Source organism: Panthera uncia, chromosome C2, assembly GCF_023721935.1.
Source record: "Panthera uncia isolate 11264 chromosome C2, Puncia_PCG_1.0, whole genome shotgun sequence".
Classification (NCBI taxonomy): domain Eukaryota; kingdom Metazoa; phylum Chordata; class Mammalia; order Carnivora; family Felidae; genus Panthera; species Panthera uncia.
In genome coordinates, this window is record NC_064810.1 from 2403027 (window position 1) to 2425688 (window position 22662).

Consider the following 22662-nt stretch of genomic DNA (forward strand, 5'->3'; position numbering starts at 1 on the left):
CACACACACACACACACACACACACACACACACACACACACACACACGCAACACCAGCTCCCTGGCCACATGTGTGCAGTTGGGTCACTGTGCTTTGAGGGTCCAGCCTGACCAGCACCCTTGGGGCAGAAATGAAGTGGGAGGTCTCCTGGGCTCCCAGAGCTGCCCTCCCAGGGATGGGGGTCCTTCTGAGTGCCCACCCGGCGCAGGCATCTAACGTGTTCCCTCTGAGCACACGGGACCCGGCTCTGAAGGAAGTCCTAATGTAAACAGTTCACGGAGTGACGGGATGAGAGAAATCACCCGCAGCCGGTCGGCAGGAGCTGGTGTGGAACGAACATGGGGGGGGCTTGGTGGCCACGCCCCTCTGGGGGCAGAGTGGCGTCTGGGGGCCCCGCGGCTCCCATGAGACTCAGACAGCCAGGACCCCACTCAGCATCCTGGCCTGCACAGTCGCCCCTCTGCCCACTCAAACTTCCTTCCCCGCCTTCCGGCCCAGGCAGGTGCTAGGGTGGGGGGTTCCTACAGAAACCCTGTCCCATGGGGACATGTGCACGGAGACCCCAGCAACCTGCTGGGGGGCAGAGAAGGAAGACAGAGATTCTGGTTATCCTGGTGCCGGAATCCAGAGTGCTCACAGGTGCCTGTGATTCAGGCAGACGCAGCCCCGACGCCCTGGGGCAGGTGGTCCCATCGAAGGGCAGGAGGGATAAAGGAGGGGGCGTGCTCACAGCGCAGGTCCAACAGCTAGAACGCTGTCACCTCCTTTACCGTACATTTCAACTAGCAGTGAACGTGAGGTCCAGCAAGGAGGGAATGGCAGTCAGGAGTGGCCTCGGGACACCCAGTGAGGCCAGGGCCCCGCCCGCCTGGCCCTGCCCCACCTGCCTGCTCCCCAGAGGCAAGGATTCACCCTTCGGGGGCTCCATCACACAGCATTACTTTCCTGGACGATGAAGGTGGGGAGGAGGGGGATTCTGCATTGACACGGGGACTCAGGCATCATGTTGCCGGCGGGGCGCCCTGGCCTCCGTTCTGAACACGAAAAGCACGCCAAACCAGGCTCAGTCCATTGTAAAGTTAGACGACATTTACAAAATTGGTTCCGACAAGGTCAAGAACAGCACAACAAAGCGTCATTTTTACCATCGCTGACATACATTAAAGAATAACGCAGATTACCACGACGACCTTAGCAAGACTTGGCAATGATCTGAAAATGGTTTTAAAAAAAGAGTAGTTTGTAATTCATCTTTAAGGCCTACAGAAGCTTTGAAAAACCATATTGAAATCTGTCCTCTGGTAATAAGCAGGCGACTTAGGACTGATACACTTCTCATTTTAAAATATATAATTATTACTCTGCATGTTACTAAACTATGGAAAGTAAAAACAAAGATTTACTCTAATTTGGACCCAACCTATGGAAAAAAAAAAAAAGAAAGGAAGAAAAAACCGCTGCTAGTGACCACGGCTGACCTCTGGGTGGGAAATTCTAAGCACAGACCAGCCAGCGCCCGCGTGTCTACGCAGGACCACGCCCAGGATAGCAGTGGGCTCAGCAGCAGCGCGTGGCCAGCGCAGCTCGCCGGGAGAAGCTGCTGCGGTTCCTGCGGGAGCCCCGCACCCTGCAGGGGCTCTTGGGATGCCGGGGTCCCGCTGCTGGGGGCAGAGGGCTCAAGACCCCACCACTCCCAGCGGTCGGGGCTTCTCGGTCGGAGGAACTTGGGATGAGAACGTCCGAGATCCAGCCAGAAAGCTCACAGTTTCACGGGAAGTTTAGGGGCGGAATAACTATCGTTCTATGTACAGTTGGGGGAAGTAAAAGCATCAAGTGTAACACGAAGCCTGAGCCCCTGAAATAAAACTTAAAGAACAGAGGATCAGCGTCTGCAGTGTTCCCAAGGCCATGGTACACACAGAGTAAGCCCCCACGCCCCACACGGTATCCTCACGGAGGGTTTTCCACCATCTTGTTGCAGAGAGATACCATGGCCCGTGCACGGGCTGCCCGGTGCTAACGCACGAGAGCGGACACTCAGGACGTGGACAGACTGGGAAGAAAGAAGAGCGGGCGGAACGGCACGGACGCTGGTATTTCTTTGTTTCAGGGAGTTTGCAACAGAGTGAACACCGCCCTGCCCAGGAGGTGGCAGTGGATCCTGGGGACACTGGCCCTGCTGCAGAGGAGAGCGCGGGCTGCAGGAGAGGACCCGCCTGTGGGACGGGGAGGGCCCCCCCCCCACTCTGCAGGCTCTGTCCCCTCCTGGCCGCAGGCTCCTGGGGGAGGCGGACCTCTGCTCTCCCCAGGGCGGCGCGGAGAGGGGCACCCTCGCTTGCAGCCACGCCTGGGGGTGCCCCGGGCAGTAGACGCCCGGCCTGGTGTCGCAGCCCGAGGCGTCTGAGAGCTGCGAGCCCGGCGCTCTGCCCCGGCCCCTCCCCCGACCTGCCAACACCCTCTCCTCGGAGAAGGGGCTCAAGCCGCGGCTGCCTTTCAGGGGGCCTCGCGCACCCCGGCTTCCGGTGGCACGGAAGGCAGGACTGAGCGGGCAGGGGCGAGCGCACAGGGTGACTGGCTCGTGGGGTTAAATATGCCAATGGTATCCAAGCCCCTCTACCCGTCTCTGCACGACCACGTGGCACGAGGCATCTGTCGCCAGCCAAGGGTGGCAAGCGCGCAGACGTAACCCGGCGTGCCACAGACCAGGTGAGGTTTCCGGCAGGAACACAACGGCCCAGTCTCGCCACGGGCTGTTCCAGCCCCGGGAGCCCTTCCTCATCCCCGGTGCGCGTCCGGGCCAGCTGGTCTCGACCTGTTCCCGCAGTGACGCAGTCCCCGGCGACCTACCCCACAGCTAGGCCACAAACGAGACTTCTCAAGCAGGAACAAAGGGGGGCGGGTCACAATGACAACAGAGGCATTTGGCAGGATTCGCCCAGACGCAGATGGTTAAAACCCAACTCTTTCTCAGGGACGCACAGACTCCAGGACTTTCCCCGGCCCTCGCCCGCCAGGGATGGGACGCCGCCGGGGGGCCCACGGGAGCGGGGTTCCCGGGAGGCCCAGGAGCCCTGGGGGACAGGGAGCTGGGTTCCCAGAATTACAGATTTCTGTGATCGCTTTGTGACTTTTAAAAAGCACGACCAGCACGTTTTCACAATTAAGACCGGTTGAGGCTGGACACTCACGAAAGAAAAAAATATCAAGTTTCGGTCACGGCTCTAAGGCAGATGCTACATTTTCACAGGGACGACGATGGAGACACCGACACGCTGTGCGTTAGGAGGTGGCACGCGGGCCCTCACAGCACCGCAGCCTGGACCACGATCTCCGGGTTCTCGATGTCCTTCTTGCTCTGGACCATCCTCAGCTCCAGCTGTGCCGGGCTGGGCTTCAGTCCTCCCCCTGCCTGGGCTGCGAGACAAAGCGTGGGTGACAGGGACAGACCAGAAGGCACTCCAGTTTCGTGCCCCCTTCCCTCGCCTGAGCCCTGACGGTCCGTGTCCCCTCTGGGGCTCCCGTGTGGGGCACGAGCTCCGCAGGCTAGCAGAGGTGGAGGGAGCCTCGGGACCCCGCTGTCGGCTCCCTCCCTCCTGCCTCCCCCCTCCGCTGTCAGTGCCGTCTCCTCCCCGCTCTGCTCTCAGTGCAGTCCCCCTGCCCCCTCTGCTGGTGGGCTCGGGGGCCCAGCCAGGAGGTACCTTTTGCACATGCGATGGTCCGCTGCAGAACGTGATGCATGGCCGACAAGGTCTTCTCACAGGCCACCTGCAGGGCGGGAGACGCACACACGTGGTCTGTGCTGCCCGGGGCCCGGATGGGATTCTCTGTTCACCCAGACCCTGCCTCCGCCCCGAGACAGCAGGGCACTGGCTTTACCGTCACATGCTCCCCACCAACCTTCCCTGGAGGGCTGAGCAGATGCCTGCGTACTAAAACTAACCACCTTCCTCCAGACCGTGCCCTCTAGGGGAAGGCTGGGCTCTAGCACTCGTCGGTACTGTGTGCCGTGCAGTAGCTTAATAGGTGTTTCTGGAAGGAATTAGTTATAAAGAGTCTTCATCAAAAATGACTCCTACCCCAAAGTTGGCCAAGGTCACTGCTTACTGGCACCTCAAAGTCAAAGACCCGGGGCTTAGCAGGAGCCAGGGAAGCGAGTGGAACCCCCTCCCGCCCGACCCGGGGATGTGCCGAACCCGGTTTGGCCTCAGGTGGCCCAGCAGCAAGGTCTCCACTGCGCACCAGATGGCCAAGGTGCCCTGTACCAGATGAAGATCCCATGGCTGCCAACGGCAACAGCAGGTCTGTGCTCCCCCTGGTCCCTAGGGGGCGGGGGGGGGCAGGCAAGGACACAGCAGGTCTGTGCTCCCCCTGGTCCCTGGGTGGGGGGGGCAGGCAAGAAGGGCAGGGCTTCGGTCCAGCCCTGCGTCTCACAGACAAGCTAACTGATGGGATGGGAGGGGCGTGCCAGCCTGCAGCGGGTAGAGGCAGCTTTAGGGGCATCCACTTCCAGATCCCGACCTGGGGCTCCTCCTTCCCTCGGTGGACCCAGCACAGACGGGGGCGTGGTTCCTCTCTAACCACCCTGCACGTTCTAGAGACGGCAGGCAGGCCCTGACGGCCACCAAGTAAGTGGAGAAGGAAATAACAGAGGGGCCGGGGACAGCCTCGTGCACAGCTGTCCACTTGCGTGGTTCCAACAATGCTGAAGGAGGCCACGGCACGATCTGACGTCACGAAGGAATTTTCCCGCACGCCGTGCAGAATGCAGCCATCACTCCTGAGCTTAACCACGGGGGCACGTGGGCCCCTGCCACCCCACACCCCCATTGACAGAACCGGTAGCAAGGGATCCGCTCGCCCAGCAGAGCCCGCACACAATGGCTTTATCTCCGTACAAACGCACCTGTGGACGTTTACACACAAAGCAAGGGATGGGGGAGGGACGGACAGACGCGCAGACAGTGTCTGACAAGAGCTGAGCCTCTCTGCAAGTCTGACTTCGGAGCCCCGTCCCTCACGCCCCCGAGGGGGCTCCCAGCCTCTGAGTCTCTCGACTCACCAGGGTGATGACGTCTTAGGACCAACTTTCACCGGGCTGCTCTCTGGGAGACGTTCCTAGTTCCGGACCTACCGAGGCTGCGGTAACCCCTCCCAGGCTCCGCCTTCCCGGGGCTCACACCTGCTCCGAGGCCCGACAGGCCGACTCCAGCATGTGGTATACGGGTGGCCTGTTTGAGCCCCCGCAGAACCCAGATGGTCCCCGATGGGGGCAGGGAGGGGGGCGCGTCCTGCTGACCTTGAGATTGTTGGGGTGCTTGTGCGTCCATGCCAGGAGCATGGCGGCAAAGAGGTCCCCGGTGCCCACGAAGACCGCGTCGACCTTGTACATCTCCATCCGGATGCGTTCCGTCACCACAGAGCCATCGGGGTTCCCTGGAGGAGAGCACAGCCGATGGGCCCCGAGACCCCGGGCCAGCAGAGAACGAGCCCCTCGTCTGGGAACCGGCCTGCCCTCCTCCCCGCTCCTCCCCGGCATGGTGGCAGGGAGGGCTAGTGTCGCCTGTCACAAGGGAGGGAGTAGACGCCAGAACCCCTAGCAGGATGGCCCGGGGGGAGAAGAACCGCACAGCTGGGCGTGAGGGACCAGCACGTGTGACCAGGTGCGGAGGGAGCCCCAGTCCGGCCCAGTAACAAGGGCACCGACAGCCGTGGGGGCCGTGAGCTTAATGAAATGGTATGGGAGCGCACAGGGGCATGTGCGGGGCTACACGGGTGTGCACGGGTGTGCACAGGGGCACATGGGTATGCATGTACGAGGGTACGTAGGTGTGCAAGTAGGTGTGTGCATGGGTGTGCACAGGGGCATGCTCTCCCGAAGACACAGAGGGAGTGGTGAGAGAGCTCCGTGCTCTCTGGGGCAGCGGGTGTGACCCCAGCCTCCTGTGTCATTTCAGCACCCCGCAGAAAACACCGACCCAGGCGGTATTTACGTGAACCGACAGTCGACAGGTGAGGCTGCACAGGCACCCCCGGCTCTGTGGGAGGGGACGGTGTGGACGCCTGGTTCCCCAAGCCCCGGGCCGTAGCCGGGCCATCCACGTGACCCGAGCCTGTACGACAGACGCTCTCCTCGAGCCGATGGCACGTCATGGGTATGGAGAGCTTGCCACTCGGTGACCGCGGGGAGGCCTCCCACACCTCGACTCACAGAACCCTCTCTCGGTTTTTGTTCTCAGTGTGTTTAGGGGGTGACGGGAGTTCAGGACACCGACCGCCTGCTGAGTGAGGCCCGAATTCTCTTCCCTACGGAGCCTCAAGCCAGGGAGGCCTCCAGGAACCCACGGCGAAGAGGCAGGAGGGAGCCAGGGTCGCAGGACTTACGGATCCTCTGGCTCCCCAGCGCGATCAGGTAGTCGCTGCCCCTCGGGGAGGGCAGGTCAGAGCTGGTGATGACCACCGTGTCGGGGCCCATGGCGTGCAGCACGTCCATCACCTGCCGGAGCACAGGACTGCGTCAGCCACGCCGCGGCCCCCTGCGCCAGGGCTCCCAGCAGCCCGAGCAGCCAGGTCCGACCGGCAGGAGGACGCCCTTCTACGGGGTCTGACTTGACAGAGTGGACACCAGAGGCCGAGAACACGAGGAATGGCGCCCGGGTCCCGCCTGCCCCCCGCCAGCCCGGGCGTGCCGAGTGGCAGCTTAGGGCCACCACCCCGATTCCCTCCCACGAGCACACCTGCCGGGCCCCACACTCTTCCTGTGCCCACATTCCAGAGGAAGGCGTCAAGCAGGCCCCAGACTGGCTGTCCTTTCTCATCTGGCTCCAGGGCGGCAAAACCAGGCCCACCATCAGGCTGTCACGTCCTGTCCACTCTGGGAAGCCACTTGTTCCCTCACTTGTTCATTCAATGAAGCTCTCCCGCTGTGTGCCCAGCAACACGCTGGCGGCTGGAGGCTCCCTGGCCTCCCACGACACACACGTTGGGACCAAATACCCGCTGGGCAAACGGGGGGCTCGGGAGAGCACCAGCTACACCGGAGAGGGGTGCTCCTCTCGCCTCCATGGGGGCAACGCCAGCTAAGCCCCTCGGGCCTCCCGCCCCTCACGGCTCACTGTGGGAAGCTGGGAAGGCTCTCGTATGGACCCCGAAGCGTGCGTAGGCGTTCAGAGCGTCTGATCTTGGCCCAGTGTGGATCCCGAGTCAGGCTCCCCGGCCCAGGAGAAGCCTCCCAAGTCCCAGCACGTGGCTACGTCCCCCCCTCGTCAGCCCGGGGCCTGCGGGCTGGGGAGAAGACAGGCCAGGGGATCATGTGACGAGGAACAAGCTTTCTGCAAGTGGCTTTTCCTTCCCTCCTTGTACAAGGGCCTCAGAGCTGGGCTGGTGACCGTGCCGGCAGGCACCCTCCGCTCCAGAGTCTGGGGCAGGCTGCGGGAAACGTGTCCCTGCCACACGCGTGGAGCATGTCTCCTACCCGGCCCCCCCCCCCCCCCCCCGCACGGGGCACCACACAGGCACACACCGGCAATGCCCTGCAGTCCTCAGAGCACACGGGTGCACAGCAGAGGAGGGTCACCTGTGACCCCAGACCACCTGCTCTCCTGTCCCGGTGTCACCTGACTCTGAGGTCCCCGGGTACTGTGCCAGCTCAGAGCGAGACCCTCAGAGCAGAGAGGAGGGCACCCATCTCCCCTTGCCACAGTGAGCCCTCTGCACATTGGGGAAACAGAGGCCCCACAGCCCCTCGGGCCCGGGTGTGGCCAGGTCTAGACCTGGCGCTCGGATTTGTCTCCTGGATGACGGAGAGAGCGTGTGCGCCTGATGAGGTCCCGCCATGACGGGGCGAGGGCCCTGGTGTGCGGGACCCGGGTCTGCTGCTGGGACACGTGGCCCAGGACTCCATGTGAGAGGTTAAACGACAGGCAGGCAACAAGTTCGACAGGGGAAAGTCGAAGAGCTTTGGAGAGGAAACCTTGCCTACCTCACTTCCGGCCGCCCCTCCCGTCAGCGGGCCCTGTGGCTTCCAGACGTGCCCAGCCAACCCCCAAAGGTGTGAGCCAGCTCCTGGCCATAAATCTCTTCATGCACGCATGCACGCACACAGGCGTTTGCACACGTGTGCCCAGACACGCACAGCACCCCACATACGGGCACACGCACGCTCCCTCTCACTGGTGTCGGACGGACCCTGACGGGCGGTTTCTGATCCCTGCTTCTCTGACCTGCATGGGCTGGGGTGGTGGCGAGCGTGTCTGGAGGGCTGGCCCCTGCTGCCCGTGGAGGCCAGCCCCTGCCTCTCCGCAGACACACAGGTCACGGGTGCGCGGGAGAGCCGCACCCGGCAAGCTGGATTCATGGTACCTGGCACACAGCAAGCGCTCACTAAATGCCGTGACCGCCACGGGCTGAACTGTGTCCCCCCGAGACGGATGCTGGAACCCTAAGCCCAGAACCTCCGAGCATTTCTGATTTCCTCGTAAGGAAACACGGTCCGTGCAGATTCGAGCCGAGACGAGGTCACTAGCGTGCTCCTGGGTCCTATCTGCCTGGCGCCCTTAGCAAGAAAGACGAGGACACAGACACACACCGCGGGGGCCCCTTGAAGACACAGGCAAAGGCTGGTGACGGGTCTACAAACCCAGGGGCGCCAAGGATGGCCAGTGGCTGCCAGAAGCTGGGAGGCTGGCAAGCAATGGGTGCCTCCCTGCAGGTTTTGGGCCGAAGACAGTCCCACCGACACCCCGATCTTGGCCTTCCGGCCCCCAGAACCGGACGGAACGCACTTGTGTTGTTGTCAGCCACCTGGTCTGTGGCACTTTGTCACGGACGCCTCGGGAAGCTCCCACGGGGACAGCCGCTGTGCGCAGAGCAGGCGGGGGGTTAAGCGGACCCAGACAAGCACTGTAGCTGCAGCTGCCCGACCCAGTGGCTAAGACAGAATCTACAACACGTCCCTCAGGCCCCACCGGGCGGCTGGCTGGGAGCCAGGGTGCTGACCACCTGGGGTGCCCATCTCCCCTCCCCGAGGGCATGTGGCTGTCCCCTCCCCACCACGAGCGGTGCACCTGTCCCACGCCAGGCCTCGGAAGGTCTCCTTACCGCTAACGCTTCTTCTTGACTGTGGATCTTTCTGCCGCTCAGTAACCTGGAAGACAGATGAAGTGCGGGTGAGACCTTGCTTCTCTGGGTCCTGCTGGAAACATCCCCAAAGCTCCAGTGGCTCCGGTGACCCCCTCCCATCCCCATAGGAACTAACTCAGTGTCTGCTGGCCCCGTGATGCCCCCAAGGACCAGTCAGGGGTAACATTTAATAGCAGCAAGGGACAGCAGCACACAGCCCCACTTAGTGGCCAGTGAGGGTGACCGACATCCACGTGGGTTTTGGAGCTCCAGATGGCCGCCTGCGTCAGGTGGCGTGGGATCCCCATCCCATGGCCGGTGTCACCCACGTATGCCCTCAGCCCCTCCCCTTTCTGTCCCCAAAGGTTTGTGCTGCTCGGGAAAACGGCTGGGGGTCAGCATGACCACAGGAAGTCAGGGTGAAAATAACCACCCCCACCGTCATCAGGCCAGGCCACCGGGTTGGCCCCCCACTCAGAATGGCCTGCCCCCCACCCCCTGAGGCAGGACTTCGGGAGGAGGGCCTCAGTGGCCTGACCGGCTCCGGAACAGCCCTCCCCATGGGGAGATCTGAAAGCTTCCGTGGCTGCAAGTTACTTACTCAGCCTCGAACTGGTTGGGGGTTATGATGTCTGCTACCGGCACAACCTTCTCTTTGTAAACTGGAAGGAGGTCCTCCGGAACGTACTAGAGGGCGACAGGGACACAGGCTGACGCGTACAGCGGAGGAAATGAGGCCAGGGAGCGTTTGCTGAGAGCCCCGCGGTCCAGGCTGGAGACCCAGAGCCCTGCCGTGAGCCCCACCGCGGGTACGAGACGCCGGTGCCCTGCGGCCAGGCCGGCACACGCTCACCCGAAGGCCCCGGGGTCCTGGGGTAGGGCCAGGGCCAGCGCCCTCCGTGCCCCACATGCCAAGCTCCCCTGCTGGCCACGGGGTGACTCCTACCAGCGGACTGACGGCACCCTGCCCTACACTAGTCAGGGGCGGTAAGCTACGGCCCGTCTGCTAAGACACGGCTAAGGGGGAAACGGGAAAGAAGGAACATTTGTGACACACAGAAACTACAGGAAATTCAAATTTCAGGGTCCATGTGTAGGATTTTATCAGGAAACAGCCGTGTCTGTCTGTCTGCAAACTGACTACTTTTTTTCTTGAGATTTTATTTTTAAGTCATCTCTGCACCCGGCGTGGGGCTCGAACACACAACCCTGAGATTGAGAGTCGCAGGCTCCACCAGGAGCCTGAACCAGGAACGTATGGCCCCAAACGTCTACTCCCTGGCCCTTTACAGAAAACCTCGTCTGCCGACCCTGCTTCCCGGCAAGGATGATGTGCACCCCCAGAGCGGTGTCTCGCCCAGCGAGACGTGTACACTTGGATTAACGTGCCTGAAATCACTAACCATGGAGCCTTCGCCGTTCCATTTGTCGCCCATCACGGGGTCGCACACTGCGGAGGCAGAAAGGGCATCTGTTAGCACAGGGTGAGGCTCCCGAGAGGAGGACGCTTAACGTTTGTTTCTGTTGTTAAATTTCGCGTGTGCGACTGATCCTCGTTTCCTGGATTCCACGTTTGTGGTCCGAGGCCAACTACTCTGATCGATTTCTGACAATCGTTTGTTTGCGCCTTTCTCGAGAGTGTGGCACAGAACAGCATCCCCTTTCCCTCCGGCCCCCACACAAGCACGCTCCCTTCCCGCGACGGTCCACATGCCGTGTGGGACCTGCCGTGAGGCCAGCTGAGGGTGGGGACCGGCGCGGACACCTGGGAGGCCCACACCTCAGGGAAGGCCCCCGAGTCTGCGTGGCTGAGGCAGCAAGGACGCACCGATACGGCAGGGGCCCCCGAACCCAGCTACCGTTCGCGACGGGGGGACCCACACGTCAGGACACTGGGGTTCCCGCCAGGAAGGAAGAAGTGTCACATGCGGTCGGACCCTGCAGAGGCCTGAATGTGCACGTGTGAGTCCCAGAGGGGAAAGAGTAACCGAAGCGCCCCACGTGTGTCTTGCCCGGAGAGGCCTCTGTGTGGGACACGCTCAGGGCTGGCGCTGCAGCCCCGGGGGGTGGGACGGACAGGCCCGGCGTGCGCCTCAGCTCTGTCCCAGCTGGGTGTCCACCATCACCCCACCCCCACCCCTCACTGGCCAGGCGCCACCCACGACATGCACATCCACCCCATCCTCTCAGGGGTCAAGTGTGGCCACCCAGCCCCCCCACACACACACACACTGCACACACAGGCACACGTGGACATGGATGACAGCACGTATATAACCCGCTTCTCTGCCAGGGTCACCGTGAGGACGTTCTGAACCCTTCCCAGAGCTCTGAGCTTTCGGACCGGGAGAGGCGGGACATGAAGGAGGGGCGTCCGGGAGGAAGGAGGTCGAGCCCCCGCTCCCCGGGTCAACCCCACCGGACAAGGTGGCGCCCCAGCGTGCACGCGGGAGAGCCCGGCACCTACCGTACACGAGCCCCGAGTTCTGCCGCTTCAGCTCCCGCACGATGTCCACCACCGAGGCCAGGAAGGACTTGTCTCTCGTGTAGCCTGTGGGGGGGGACGCACGGGCCACCCTCATCAGAAGGCTCCCATCCTGGCCGCGGCCCAAGGAGAAAAAGCGCCACCAAAACCACCTGCTGCAGGGGCGCCGGGGGGGCTCGGTCGGCTAAGTGTCCGGCTCCTGATCTCAGCTCAGGTCGTGACCTCGCCGTCGTGGGATCCAGCCCCACGTGAGGCTCCGCACGGAGCAGAGAGCCTGCTTGGGATCGATTCTCTCTCTGCCCCTCCCTTGCTCACAAGCAAGCGCACGCTCTCTCTCAAAATAAATAAACTTAAAAAACAAACAAAAAAAACCCCATTCTGCTCTTGAGAAGGGCAGGAAGTTCTCAGATCCTGTGACCAGGGTTAAGACAAAGTGTCCTCAATATCTATAGTCCCTGAGGGGACACTATGCATTTCCCAAAAGTAAAGTCAAGTTTTATTTTTTTTTAGAATCTTTTTTTTTTTTTTTTGAGAAAGAGTGCACACGCACACACGAGTGGGGCAGAGAGAGAGACAGAGAGAATCCCACACTCATTATGGAGCCCGATGTGGGGTCTCAATCCCACAAACATGAGATCATGACCTGAGCCGAAATCAAGAGTCAGATGCTCAACTGACTGAGCCACCCAGGCGCCCCATCAAGTTTTAAACGAAGGGAAAAAGCCATGAGTGATAGGTGTACAAAGAATATTTTCTTTTGTCTTTTCCATTTTATTTAGAAAAATCGTTTTTAATGTTTATTTTTGAGAAAGACATAGTGTGAGTGGGCGAGGGGCAGAGAGAGAGGGAGACACGGAATCTGAAGCAGCTCCAGGCTCCGAGCCGTCAGCACAGAGCCCGACGCGGGGCTCGAACTCACGGACCGTGAGATCACGACCTGAGCCGAAGTCAGATGCTCAACCGAATGAGCCACCCGGACGCCTCTTTTCCGTTTTCAATAATGAGTACATTCACTTCTAACTACGTACATAAACGCAAATACATATTTTTAACGTTAAGGTGACTCACGAACCAACGCGCCAAGTGGCAGCAAGTTGCTTACCTGGGTGTTTTCACTGCCAACCCCCCGCGTATCCTCCGACCCTACACGGGTCCCAGAACTCCAATACAGCTCATCTGAGACAGCACCATGGGCCCCGGGCATCCAAGGCCACGTGACTGGGGCACGGCCGTCATCAGGGCACCACCAAGTTCTTGGCGGCACAGCCTATCTGTCCTCGAAGGAGGCAGGGGCCGGGGTGGAGCCCGGGGGCGGGGGGGCGGGGGGGCGGGGGGGTCCCTCCCCAAGCCCAAGCCCCACCGGATCGAGGCCCACGGGTCCAGCACCCAGCTCCCCCGGACACTTACCCGTGAGCACATAGTCATATTTATTCACGCTGTTCAGCTTCAGGCCTTCGTACAGCTCCTGGAGTTCATTGGAGTTCAGCACTTGACCTTTCCAGTGTGGGTAGCCTGGGGGGGAGAGCAGGACAGTCGGGGCCTCGACACCAGGGCACACGCGTGAAACACGGCCTTCCCCGACGGCCGGCCGCAGCCCAGACACTCACTCGCTCACCGGCCCTCGATGGTGCCGTGCTTTGGTGGGTCCCCCGGACACCGTGCACCTCAAAGCCCCCCGCAAACACCGCCGGCTCTCGTGCTGCCCGGCTCCAGGCCCCCTCCCGCTGCCAGCCCCTCCGGAGTCAACCCAACGCAGCGAGGCCGGTCAGCTCTCCACGCTGGCCCGAGCAGCCTGTGTCGAGCGGACACGCAGACACGGCGCACGGCTGCGCACCTTCTCCCGGGGGCGCCCCCGCCCCGGGCCACGGCGGCTGGCTCCGCCAGCCTCCCCCGTGCGCGTTTCCCCCATCCAGGCCGCGTCACGTCCTGCCAATCCAGCCCTACAAGACTGAGGCGGCCACCAAGGCCAGCCCCAGGTCAAGGCGTGACCAAGAGCCAAACGTGAACTAGGAGGAGGCTCCGACGCGGGCTCTCGGCCCTAACGGGTGCCCCGGGTGAAGTGCTCACCCCAGGCTCGTCAGCAGGCAGGACTGCCGGCCTCCCAGGGGACCGTCCCGCCATGCGGGAGGACCCCTGCCCACCGTGGACCCCCTGACGCTGACCCATGAAAACCTGGTCCTGGCGGCTCTGGACTGTGTTCCTGGTGCCCGGCTTCTCCCCACGGGCCTTTACCCTGGGCTGTGTTAGCTCTTTGTGCTGAGTCCTGGGAGGTCCCCTGGCACACGGGGTCCATCCCTAAGCCCTAGGAATGAGCCTCCGACCCCTTGGGCTCCAAGGCATCCCTCCCCCAAAGCACACCCACCTTTTGTGGGTCACCTCCACGCTTCCCATCCCCAGTGGGGTCTCTGACGTTAGCAACACCCACACCCCTGGCGGCTTGTCTGAAATGCAGATTCTCAGGCCCTGCCCAGCCCGTGAGTCACAGTGTTTGGGGGCGGGCCCAGCACTCGGTTTCAGCAAGGCCTCAGGAGGTTCTTACACACACACGCATCTGAGAGGCACAGACCCAGGGCAGGGGGTCCACAAACGAGGGCCCGTGGGCCAAGTCTGGCCCGCTACACGCCTCTGCACAGCCAGGTTTTGCATTTTTGTTTTTATTTATTTATTTATTTATTAGCGTTTATTTATTTTTGAGACAGAGAGAGACAGAGCATGAATGGGGGAAGGTCAGAGAGAGAGGGAGACACAGAATCTGAAACAGGCTCCAGGCTCTGAGCTGTCGGCACAAAGCCCGACGCGGGGCTCGAACTCACAGACCGTGAGATCATGACCTGAGCCAAAGTCGGACGCCCAACCGACTGAGCCACCCAGGCGCCCCGGTTTTGCATTTTTAAATGGTTGGGGCAAAGAGAGGAGGGACACGTTATGACCTGTGAAAATTGCATGAAATCCCATTTTCCGTGTCCACGAAGGAAGCCGAAGTTTTGCCGAAGCTCAGCCGCGCCCAGCCCTGCACATGGGGTCCCTCGCGGCTCTCACGCTACGAGGACGCCGAGGCTGCAAAGCCTCCATTATTCACTATCTGCCCGTAACGGGGTAAGTGTGCCAGCCCTGCTCACCCAGGACGGGGGGTCTGTGGCCTCCATGTTAAGAGTCATCTCTGAGTCGAACCATAATGAGCTCTGTTGAAGAAAAACAGGCCCGAAATGGGGTGTCTTCCATTAACGCCCCACGTCAGTACACCAAGACCTAATACCTCACTGCACCTTCCACACTGGAGTGGAGCCTTTAGTCGGCCAGCGTGGAATTTCCCGGCCAATGTTGGGAAACCTACCGATGGACCCATTCCGTTCCCCTCGGAAGGGCAACCTTGCCTAAACCCAAGGCATTCGCTGCTGATAAATTCCTCTCTCTCTTTTTTTAATGCTCTCTGTCTTTAAAAACCTTTTTTTCTCCTTCAGCTTGGCAGAGCCCCCTCTACTTTCCAGATGGGATGCCGCCCAATTCACGAGTCGTTTAACAAAACCAAGTAGGCCTTCCAGTTTACTCAGTTGAATTTCGTTTTTTTGTTTTGTTTTGTTTTTTTTTTTTAATGTTTATTTATTTTTGAGACAGAGAGAGACAGAGCATGAACGGGGGAGGGTCACAGTGAGAGGGAGACACAGAATCGGAAGCAGGCTCCAGGCTCCGAGCTGTCGGCACAGAGCCCGACGCGGGGCTCGAACCCACGGACCGTGAGATCGTGACCTGAGCCGAAGTCGGACGCCCAACCGACCGAGCCACCCAGGCGCCCCGAATTTCGTTTTTTTAACAGATCCCGCGTCACACCCACCAGGACGGTTAGGATGAAAAGAGCAGACGCATCAGACGACACGTGCTGATGAGCATGCGAAGAAAGGGGAGCCCTCCCACCCCGCTGGCAGGGACAGGACGGCGCAGCCACCGTGGAAAACAGACTGGTGGCCGTTCATGTGGTCAGAGTTACTCTCCGATCGAGCGATTGTGCCTCTGGGGGTATCTATCCGGGAAAAACGGGAAAATGGTCCCCAGAAGTACGTGCAGACGGACGCTCACAGCCTCAACCTTCGTGACAGCCACGACTCACAAACCCGCGTCCATCAGTGAACGGACACACGAGCGAGGCGTGGTGTATCCCTACGCCAGCCTTAAAGTGGGGCACGGACACCTGTCGCTGCACGGACGAGCCTGGAGAACACGAACAGTCGCCTACCCCAGGGTTCCGCGTGTAGGAGACCTCCAGAAGGGGCACATCCACAGACAGAAAGTGGGACAGCGGCCCAGCCGCCAGGAGGAGGGGGCAAGGGTGAGGGACAGGTATGGCTCCCGCTGGAGCGGAGCAAACCTCTGGGAGTGTGCTTGTATTCAGCGAGCGATACACGTAAATAGGTGACCTGATTCCACGGCACGTAAATACCGGACAGAGACGTTATTTAAGAAAGGAAGAGCTTTCTGGGGCCGCCTGGGCGGCTCAGTCGGTTAAGCATCCAACTCTTTAGTTTGGCTCGGTCGTGATCCCAGGGTCGACGGGATCAAGCCCTGCACTGGGCTCCCAGCTGAACGTGCAGCCTGCTTGGGATTCTCTCTCTGCCCCTCCCCTGCTCACTCACACGCTCTCTCTTGCTCAAAAAAAAAAAAAAAAAAAAAAAAAAAAAAAAAAGAGAGAGAGAAAGAGAAACACTTTGAAAAGAGGTGAAAACAAAAAACAAAAAACACCCCAAGTACTTCCGGGTACAAAGCCGAGGACTGAACCCACGACAGCCCCGTGTGTCCAAGTACGGGGTGTTCCGAGTCACTCCCAGGCCCCGGGGGTCCCCTCGCCAGGCAGGCGCCGCACGGCGTCTGGAGGCTGGGGCGGGGGCCCTGCCACGGACCACAGGAGGTGAAGCCCCCCCATCCCTCTCCTGGCCCGACCACACCGCGCAGCGGCGTGGGCTCCCAGCACTCCAGGGTCTGGCCTCCACCTGCCCCTCAGTCTTGGACCCCTCGGGATGGGCAGTCCGCCAGCACCTGAAGAGTTGTATGGGGGCCCAGAAGGCAGCCACTGGCCACGGAGGCCCCAGAAGCCCCCTCCCCTCCGCCGGGGTCTGGGCAAAGGGTGGAAGTTTCTGAGCCAGGTCTGTGCTTATGTTGAACTAATGCTGCTTATGTCACAATGCTACGTGCAGCAAGAAATTCAATTCCAACGTTCAGTGTCCAAGGCGGTTGGCTCGTTTACTTAAATAAACAAACAAAAGGGAAGGTGGTTACAATGGCCAATAAAGCACGTGGGATTCAGGGAAGTTCACTGAGTCGACTTAAATGTTTTGGAGGCTTCTCCAAATCCACAGGACCCAGAATGGTCAGCAAAGCCGCAACGGAAGGGCTGTCCATAAGAACCCCAGGCTCCTTCCGAATCCTGAACGTCATTTTTCCCCTCGATATGTGACTCATGATACCCCACCCCTTCCAAGAAAAGCCACACCAGGAGAATTGCAGGCAACCTTTCCTAAGAGCGTGGGCTGAGGCCCAGGCGCCCACCCGCATACCCTGCCGGCGCACTGCCAGGCTGCTTCTGGGACGTTCCGTACTCCTGAGCTTCCATCCGGGTTCAGAGTAACTTCAGAAGAGGTGACACCGGGATGTTTCCAGGAAGGGAGTGGCCTCGTTCCCCGGCTGCGACGGCACTGTGGGGTCACAGGACAGGCCCTCCCCCCTCATGGAGCCAGGGAAGTGGGGAGTGGGTTCAGGAAGCCTTTCTGAGGGCCGCGACCCTCGCGTGCCCTTGAATCGGCGATTCTGCTTCAAGGCCTCTGTGCACAAGTCCTTGGGGTCCCCTCTGTGCTGACACAGACGACACACGGGCCCCCGAGGCGTGGGTTCGTAACAGAGAAAATCAGGATCTACCTACGCACCCACAGGCGGCACGCGCACACGCGGGGCCCCGCTCGGGGCCCGCGGCGTCACGTCACCGGAAGAGGGCAGGGCCCCGAAGCAGGTGCCAGGATCCCAACCTCGTCTCAGAGGAGACCGAGGGGCTGAGCGGCTACACCAGCCCGCCCCAGGTCCCGGGTGGCTCGGCTGCACGCAGCCGGGCCGAGGTTCTAATGGTGTCCACGCCCGGACAGGCCAACCCAGCCCCTCCGACCCTCACGTGCTGGGCGGCCCCTCCGGCTCCAGCTCCCAACCATCAGATGAGGGGTGGGGGCCCCGGATCTCTGAAGGCCACGTCTCATGCCCGCACGCCCTCTGCGGCGACTGCTGGGGCCGACGCCTTACCTGTGTGGTTTGAAAACTGGACGGAGTTCAACGCGTCAATCTCGAATCCCAAAACCTGCAAGACAGAGAAGGCCCAGGTGTGAGAGAGCCAGGACCCCGGGGGCGGGCGGCAGTGCCTCCCTGAGTGGGGCTCCACGCCCACACTTTGGTGCCGCGCGTGTCTGGTGAGGGGCTTCGTCTGGAAGTATGTCGGCAGCAAGCAGCCCAGAGAGCCGAGCCTCTGAGCCGCTGCCCACCCGTGGGAACTCACTTCTGGAAATCCCGCCAAGCAAAAATGCTTGAAAGTGCGCGGCGACAAGGCGTCCGTCTGTTCAGACGCTGAAAGAGAGCGGTGAGGCCGTGCCGGTTTCCAGAACGTGGGTCTGAAGCCCCGACCCCTCTGGGGAGGCAGGGCCTAGGGGGTCCCCACCGGACGGCACAGCCGGCCGGCCCCTCCCCCCGAGCCTCCACTGAAGTATCAGCCCCGCCCGCTCGCTGCAAGCGGGGAGCCCACCGCAGAGCCACGCTGGCCTGGGGTCGTGTGGCCACCCTGTGGCTGCGACACGGTTTCGTCGCGCACCTCTCAGCACAGAGAGTCCCAGGCGCCACTGAGCCAGGGACCAAGTTTACAAAGAACAGGAGCTCCTTTTTCAATGAAGGGGAAGAAAGCTTCTACCTAAAATAGCCCAGGGGCGCCTGGGTGGCTCAGTCGGTTAGGTGTCGGGACTCTTGATTTTGGCTCAGGTCATGAGTCAGGCTCTGGGATCAGGCAAGATAAGCAAACGTTAAAAAGAAATTAAAAATGAAATCAGATGGCCGAGGTCTACACCAGCCGGCGTGGACAGCTGTTTGCCTGTGGAACAGCAAATCCCAGGGGGATCTTTCCTTCCGCTCATCTTTCCCGTTTTTCCTCATGTAACAGGTAGGCGAGATTCACTCAGGCAACATGACCTACAGAACACGGCAGAGCCCTCCGGAGACGAGCCACATTCTCGGCGGGGCCCTGCCCACGCCCCTTGGAGGTCAGAGGTGGCAGGCATCGGGACACTTCCCTGCCCATCCCTCAGCCTTCGTGTCCTCCCGTGACCCTGGGTCCCTGCCAGGCCCCACGGGCCACCTCCACCTGTCCTTCCGGGCTGGCCCTGGCCGGCATCACCCCAGGCAGCGCAGGCCCACGGCCCTGCTACGTGGTCCTCGCCGTCTCTCGGAGCATCCTCGGGGTGGCTCTGCACAGCCGGCCGCCTGAGGAAACCCGCCCGGGGCCGCACAGAGGCCTCTGGCGCTCGGGGGGAGGGTACAGCCAGAACCGCCACCCGCCCCGCAAGGTGAGGCCCGAACGCCCCAAAGCAAGCCAAAGCCAAGTCGGTGTGAACAGCATGCCAGGGCCCGGCCAAGTCCTGTGGGGTGTTAACATCCCACAGACCACAGACGTCTGGCTCTTGGAGTCCCACTGACCTTTGGACCCTCTCCCTCCGCAGCCCCCGGAAAATGACAAAGAACAAAGGAGCTTTTTATGGCCCTGGTCCACAAGGCCGGGAAGAGGGCCCCAGTGGGTGAGACTCGGACGAACTTTGGGGACACAGAAACAGATACCCCACAGGGCACGGGGACACTAAAACCTCAGTTCCCACAGAGGGGCTGGGCCAGTGCCCCGTGGAATGTGGCTGAGGAGGAGGCAGCGAAAGGGATGGGGGGATGGAAGGCGAGGGGCGGGTGGGCAGGTGAGAGACAGAGGACAGGGACCGAGAGCAACGAGCACACAGTCCCCGGCCGTCCCTCTGTGTCCTACTCACCCGAACACCACTGACCACCCTTCAAGTCTCCCCTGCACGCTCAGAGATAGGCAGAAGTATGTGTGGGGGTCAGGAGTGGCTGCCTCCAGCAGCTGGGGGGGGGAGTGGGCACTGCTCACCCTTGCTGTGGCCCACCGGTGGCCTTCCCTCTGTGACGGTTCACTGTGCTATATACACTTAAGATTGACATCTAAGAAGTCTCTCCAAAATAATTAAGCGGGTATTGCCCAAACTCAAAGAAATAAAATAAAAATCGCCAGTCTTATTAAACCCAACAGTTAAAACGGGCCCTTTGCAAGTCTGCCTGCCAGATGCACGGCCTCCTGTTCCCAGATCCAGCTTGCGCGGCTTCAAATCCCTTAGAATTCTAATCAAGGCTCAAGAAACAGACTTGAAGCGGCCATGACACAAATCTGGAAACCCCTGCCAAAATATCCTGCTCCATTGCTTCCGGATGTATAGATAATTAATCCTCTGAAGCTGGCAAACTGATCCGGGAACGAAGTCCCTACTTGGTGCTTCTGAATGATAGCGAGCTCAGCCGCAGGCTGCCTGCTCCTCAAAGGCGGCAGTCGATGCGGCTTATTCCTCGGTGCACGTGCCGTGTGCAGGGCACGCACGACCGCGGGCGCTCCACTGTGCAGGCGCGGGCTGCCGCCCAGCCAGGGAACACCGAGGAGGCTCTGCCCTCACGCCCTCCACGGCCCCCCTCCTGGGGCACAGAGCACCTGCTGCCCCTCCCCACCCCCCCACTGCTTGGGACCCAGTACCCCGCACCCCTCCCAGTTCCTTGCTGGGCCACAGCTGCTAAGGGGGGGGGGGGGGGGGGGGGGGGGGGGGGGGGCGGTCCGCAGGTTCCTCCTCGAGGGCGTGGCTCCGACCCAGGATTTTGGAAAGCAGGAAGCCTTTGCAAACCAACCTTGCCTAAGCCAAAACAGCAGTGGAAAGCGGGCGCTCCCCTGCTTCCCACAGGTTCACGCTGCTCCACTCTGCAAGGAACTGCATTAGTACGGTAACTGTTTTCTCGCAACAGCAAAATTCCTCTCCGGTTTCCTCCGTTAGCACAAACGGGTACTAGCGAAAGTCTTGAGTAAAAGCGAAGTGGCTAACGTGAGCTTCTGGAAAGCAGGGGACGCCGGTACCTGGATAACACCGAATGAATTCTCTGTAGAAATAACTGCTCTGGCCCCCATTTCTGGACTGGACCCCGCTGGTCACACCTCGCCTCCCCCCTACCCCCCGCCGAGGGAGCCGGACACACGCTGACCCTTGGTCTGGGACTCAGTGCAGTGTTCAGGACGCACATCGTGGGCAGCTGGGTTCTCCCCAGCCACGCTCACCTCCCGCTCAGCATGTGGCACACGTCTAAATTCCCATCCCTTGACAGGCCGTGCACAAGTCACATTACCTGGGAAGAAACCCTCGAGTTGCACGGACACGACCTCCCCGTACCGGGCTAACTTCCGGGACAGTACTGGTGGTCTGTGTATTCTTGTGGGTGACAATCATGTCGTTCTACAGTGAACCTTGGAGCCCACGGGGCCCCAGAAGCCCTCGCTCACCCTGCGCCACCGTGTCCGAGTGTGGGTGGCTCCCGGGAGGGGGTCTCTCTCCCACGGTCACCGTCTTGTGGCACAAGGGATCCTACCCAGCCGAGTCCACTCTTGTTACAGGCGTGTGTTAGAAGCAGGTGTCTGGGCTGAGCTCCAGAAGGGGGGCCGGCACCCTGAATGAGGGAAGGACTCAGCAGCAATGCGGTTGTGCAAGACCGTCTCGCACGGAGCCACTGCAGCTGTTACTAAAACACGCTTACGTAGGAAAACCAGAGCCACCAGCCAGCCTGGCCTCACCACCCCCCGGGGACTTCCCTACATTCTACCTTCAGCAACGCTCCCTACCGATGGCTCTGGCAGAATCCCACGTAATGGAGGCCACGGCGTGCGCACCTCTTCCACCCACGCTGGAAGTGTGCGGTCACCACGGAAACGGGCACACACAGGAACCGGCCTCCCCTGCCCCCGGGTCGCTTTTGCAACATCTACCGGCACGGCTGCAGCACACGGTGAAAGACGCAAAAGACACCGTGACAACAAGAGGGAGAAAGGACGCTCAGCCCAGGGAGGACGGCTGAAGCGAGGCCTCGCCACGGAGGGGGGACCACCACCTCCACCGACTCTCACCGGCACGCACAGGGACAGAGTCCCCTCTCCCCAGCCCCGCCAGGCTGGCGGCCACCGGCCTCCAGTGTGCCCGCATCTCCGCGGACAGCCCCGTGCAGGCGTGTTTGGCCGTCCTCACTACCACCCCCGTGACTCTCCGTTGTCCCCACCCCCCGGCCCCCAGACATACCCACGAAACCCCAACCTATGGGGGCCTGCCCCTGCCCACGGAATGAGGTCGGGACCCCCGGGGCTGCGTGTCCCAACATTCCACCAATTCCACATTGTGGCCACAGAGCTGCTGACCACTTTCTGACCCCCCCAAAACCTCTGAAACCTCTATGCCTGCGAGCAAATCTCCTGAATGCAGAACATCAGGACCTTGTTGAAAACCTTGTCTTCTCGGCCTCTGCTGCGGCGCCGGGACTCGGCGGGGTTTCTGGGCCCTGGGACTCCCCCCACCAACCGTGAGCCCCTAGGACGCGCCCACCACCCTGTGCACCTCTGAATGGAGGCTGGTGCGGCCAAAGCCCGGCCCCGGGCTACATGAGGAGAGCCACACCCATTTCAGAAAACACGAGGAGCCTTGGCAAGAAGTCCCACGACAAAGCACGCCCCTCTCCCCAGCGAGCCCCTGCCCCTCCACGCGGCTGCGGAGGAAAACCCGGCTGCTCCATGACCACGGAAGCACAACCAAGCCCAGGCGACAAGAGTCTCAGGATGGAGAGGACCGCTGAGGTTCACGGCCAGCCCAAACCGGAGGCACTTCTGACAAGGTCCCAGCATTGGACGCACTGCCGGTGGGAGCGGCCGCTCGACCTGCCGGGGGACGGGGGGTGCAGACGTGTGCAT

The 22662-nt window shown here is 61.3% G+C and overlaps 1 protein-coding gene across 1 annotated transcript; it reads right to left on the reverse strand.

The window, feature by feature from the left end:
* Nucleotides 1-1212: 1212 nt before the first annotated feature.
* Nucleotides 1213-22662, reverse strand: PDXK (pyridoxal kinase). Its single transcript, XM_049628040.1, has 12 exons — nucleotides 22606-22662; nucleotides 21214-21261; nucleotides 17880-17934; nucleotides 13011-13115; nucleotides 11586-11669; nucleotides 10522-10568; nucleotides 9720-9805; nucleotides 9098-9143; nucleotides 6383-6494; nucleotides 5298-5434; nucleotides 3700-3766; nucleotides 1213-3415 (listed from the first exon to the last, which is right to left on the reverse strand). Exons 1-12 carry the CDS (start codon nucleotides 22660-22662, stop codon nucleotides 3303-3305), a joined length of 957 nt encoding a protein of 318 aa, XP_049483997.1. The 3' UTR covers nucleotides 1213-3302.

Bases quoted from the DNA above. Each gene is read 5' to 3' on its own strand.
- PDXK (XM_049628040.1), bottom strand. From the start codon at position 22,662: ATGCACACGTCTGCACCCCCCGTCCCCCGGCAGGTCGAGCGGCCGCTC. The intron at 21,262-22,605 runs GTGCGTCCAATG...TGACCGTGGGAG, and splicing joins AGCGGCCGCTCCCACCGGCA to AGAGACCCCCTCCCGGGAGC. The intron at 3,767-5,297 runs GTCAGCAGGACG...CCCGCCCTGCAG, and splicing joins AGCACCCCAACAATCTCAAG to GTGGCCTGTGAGAAGACCTT.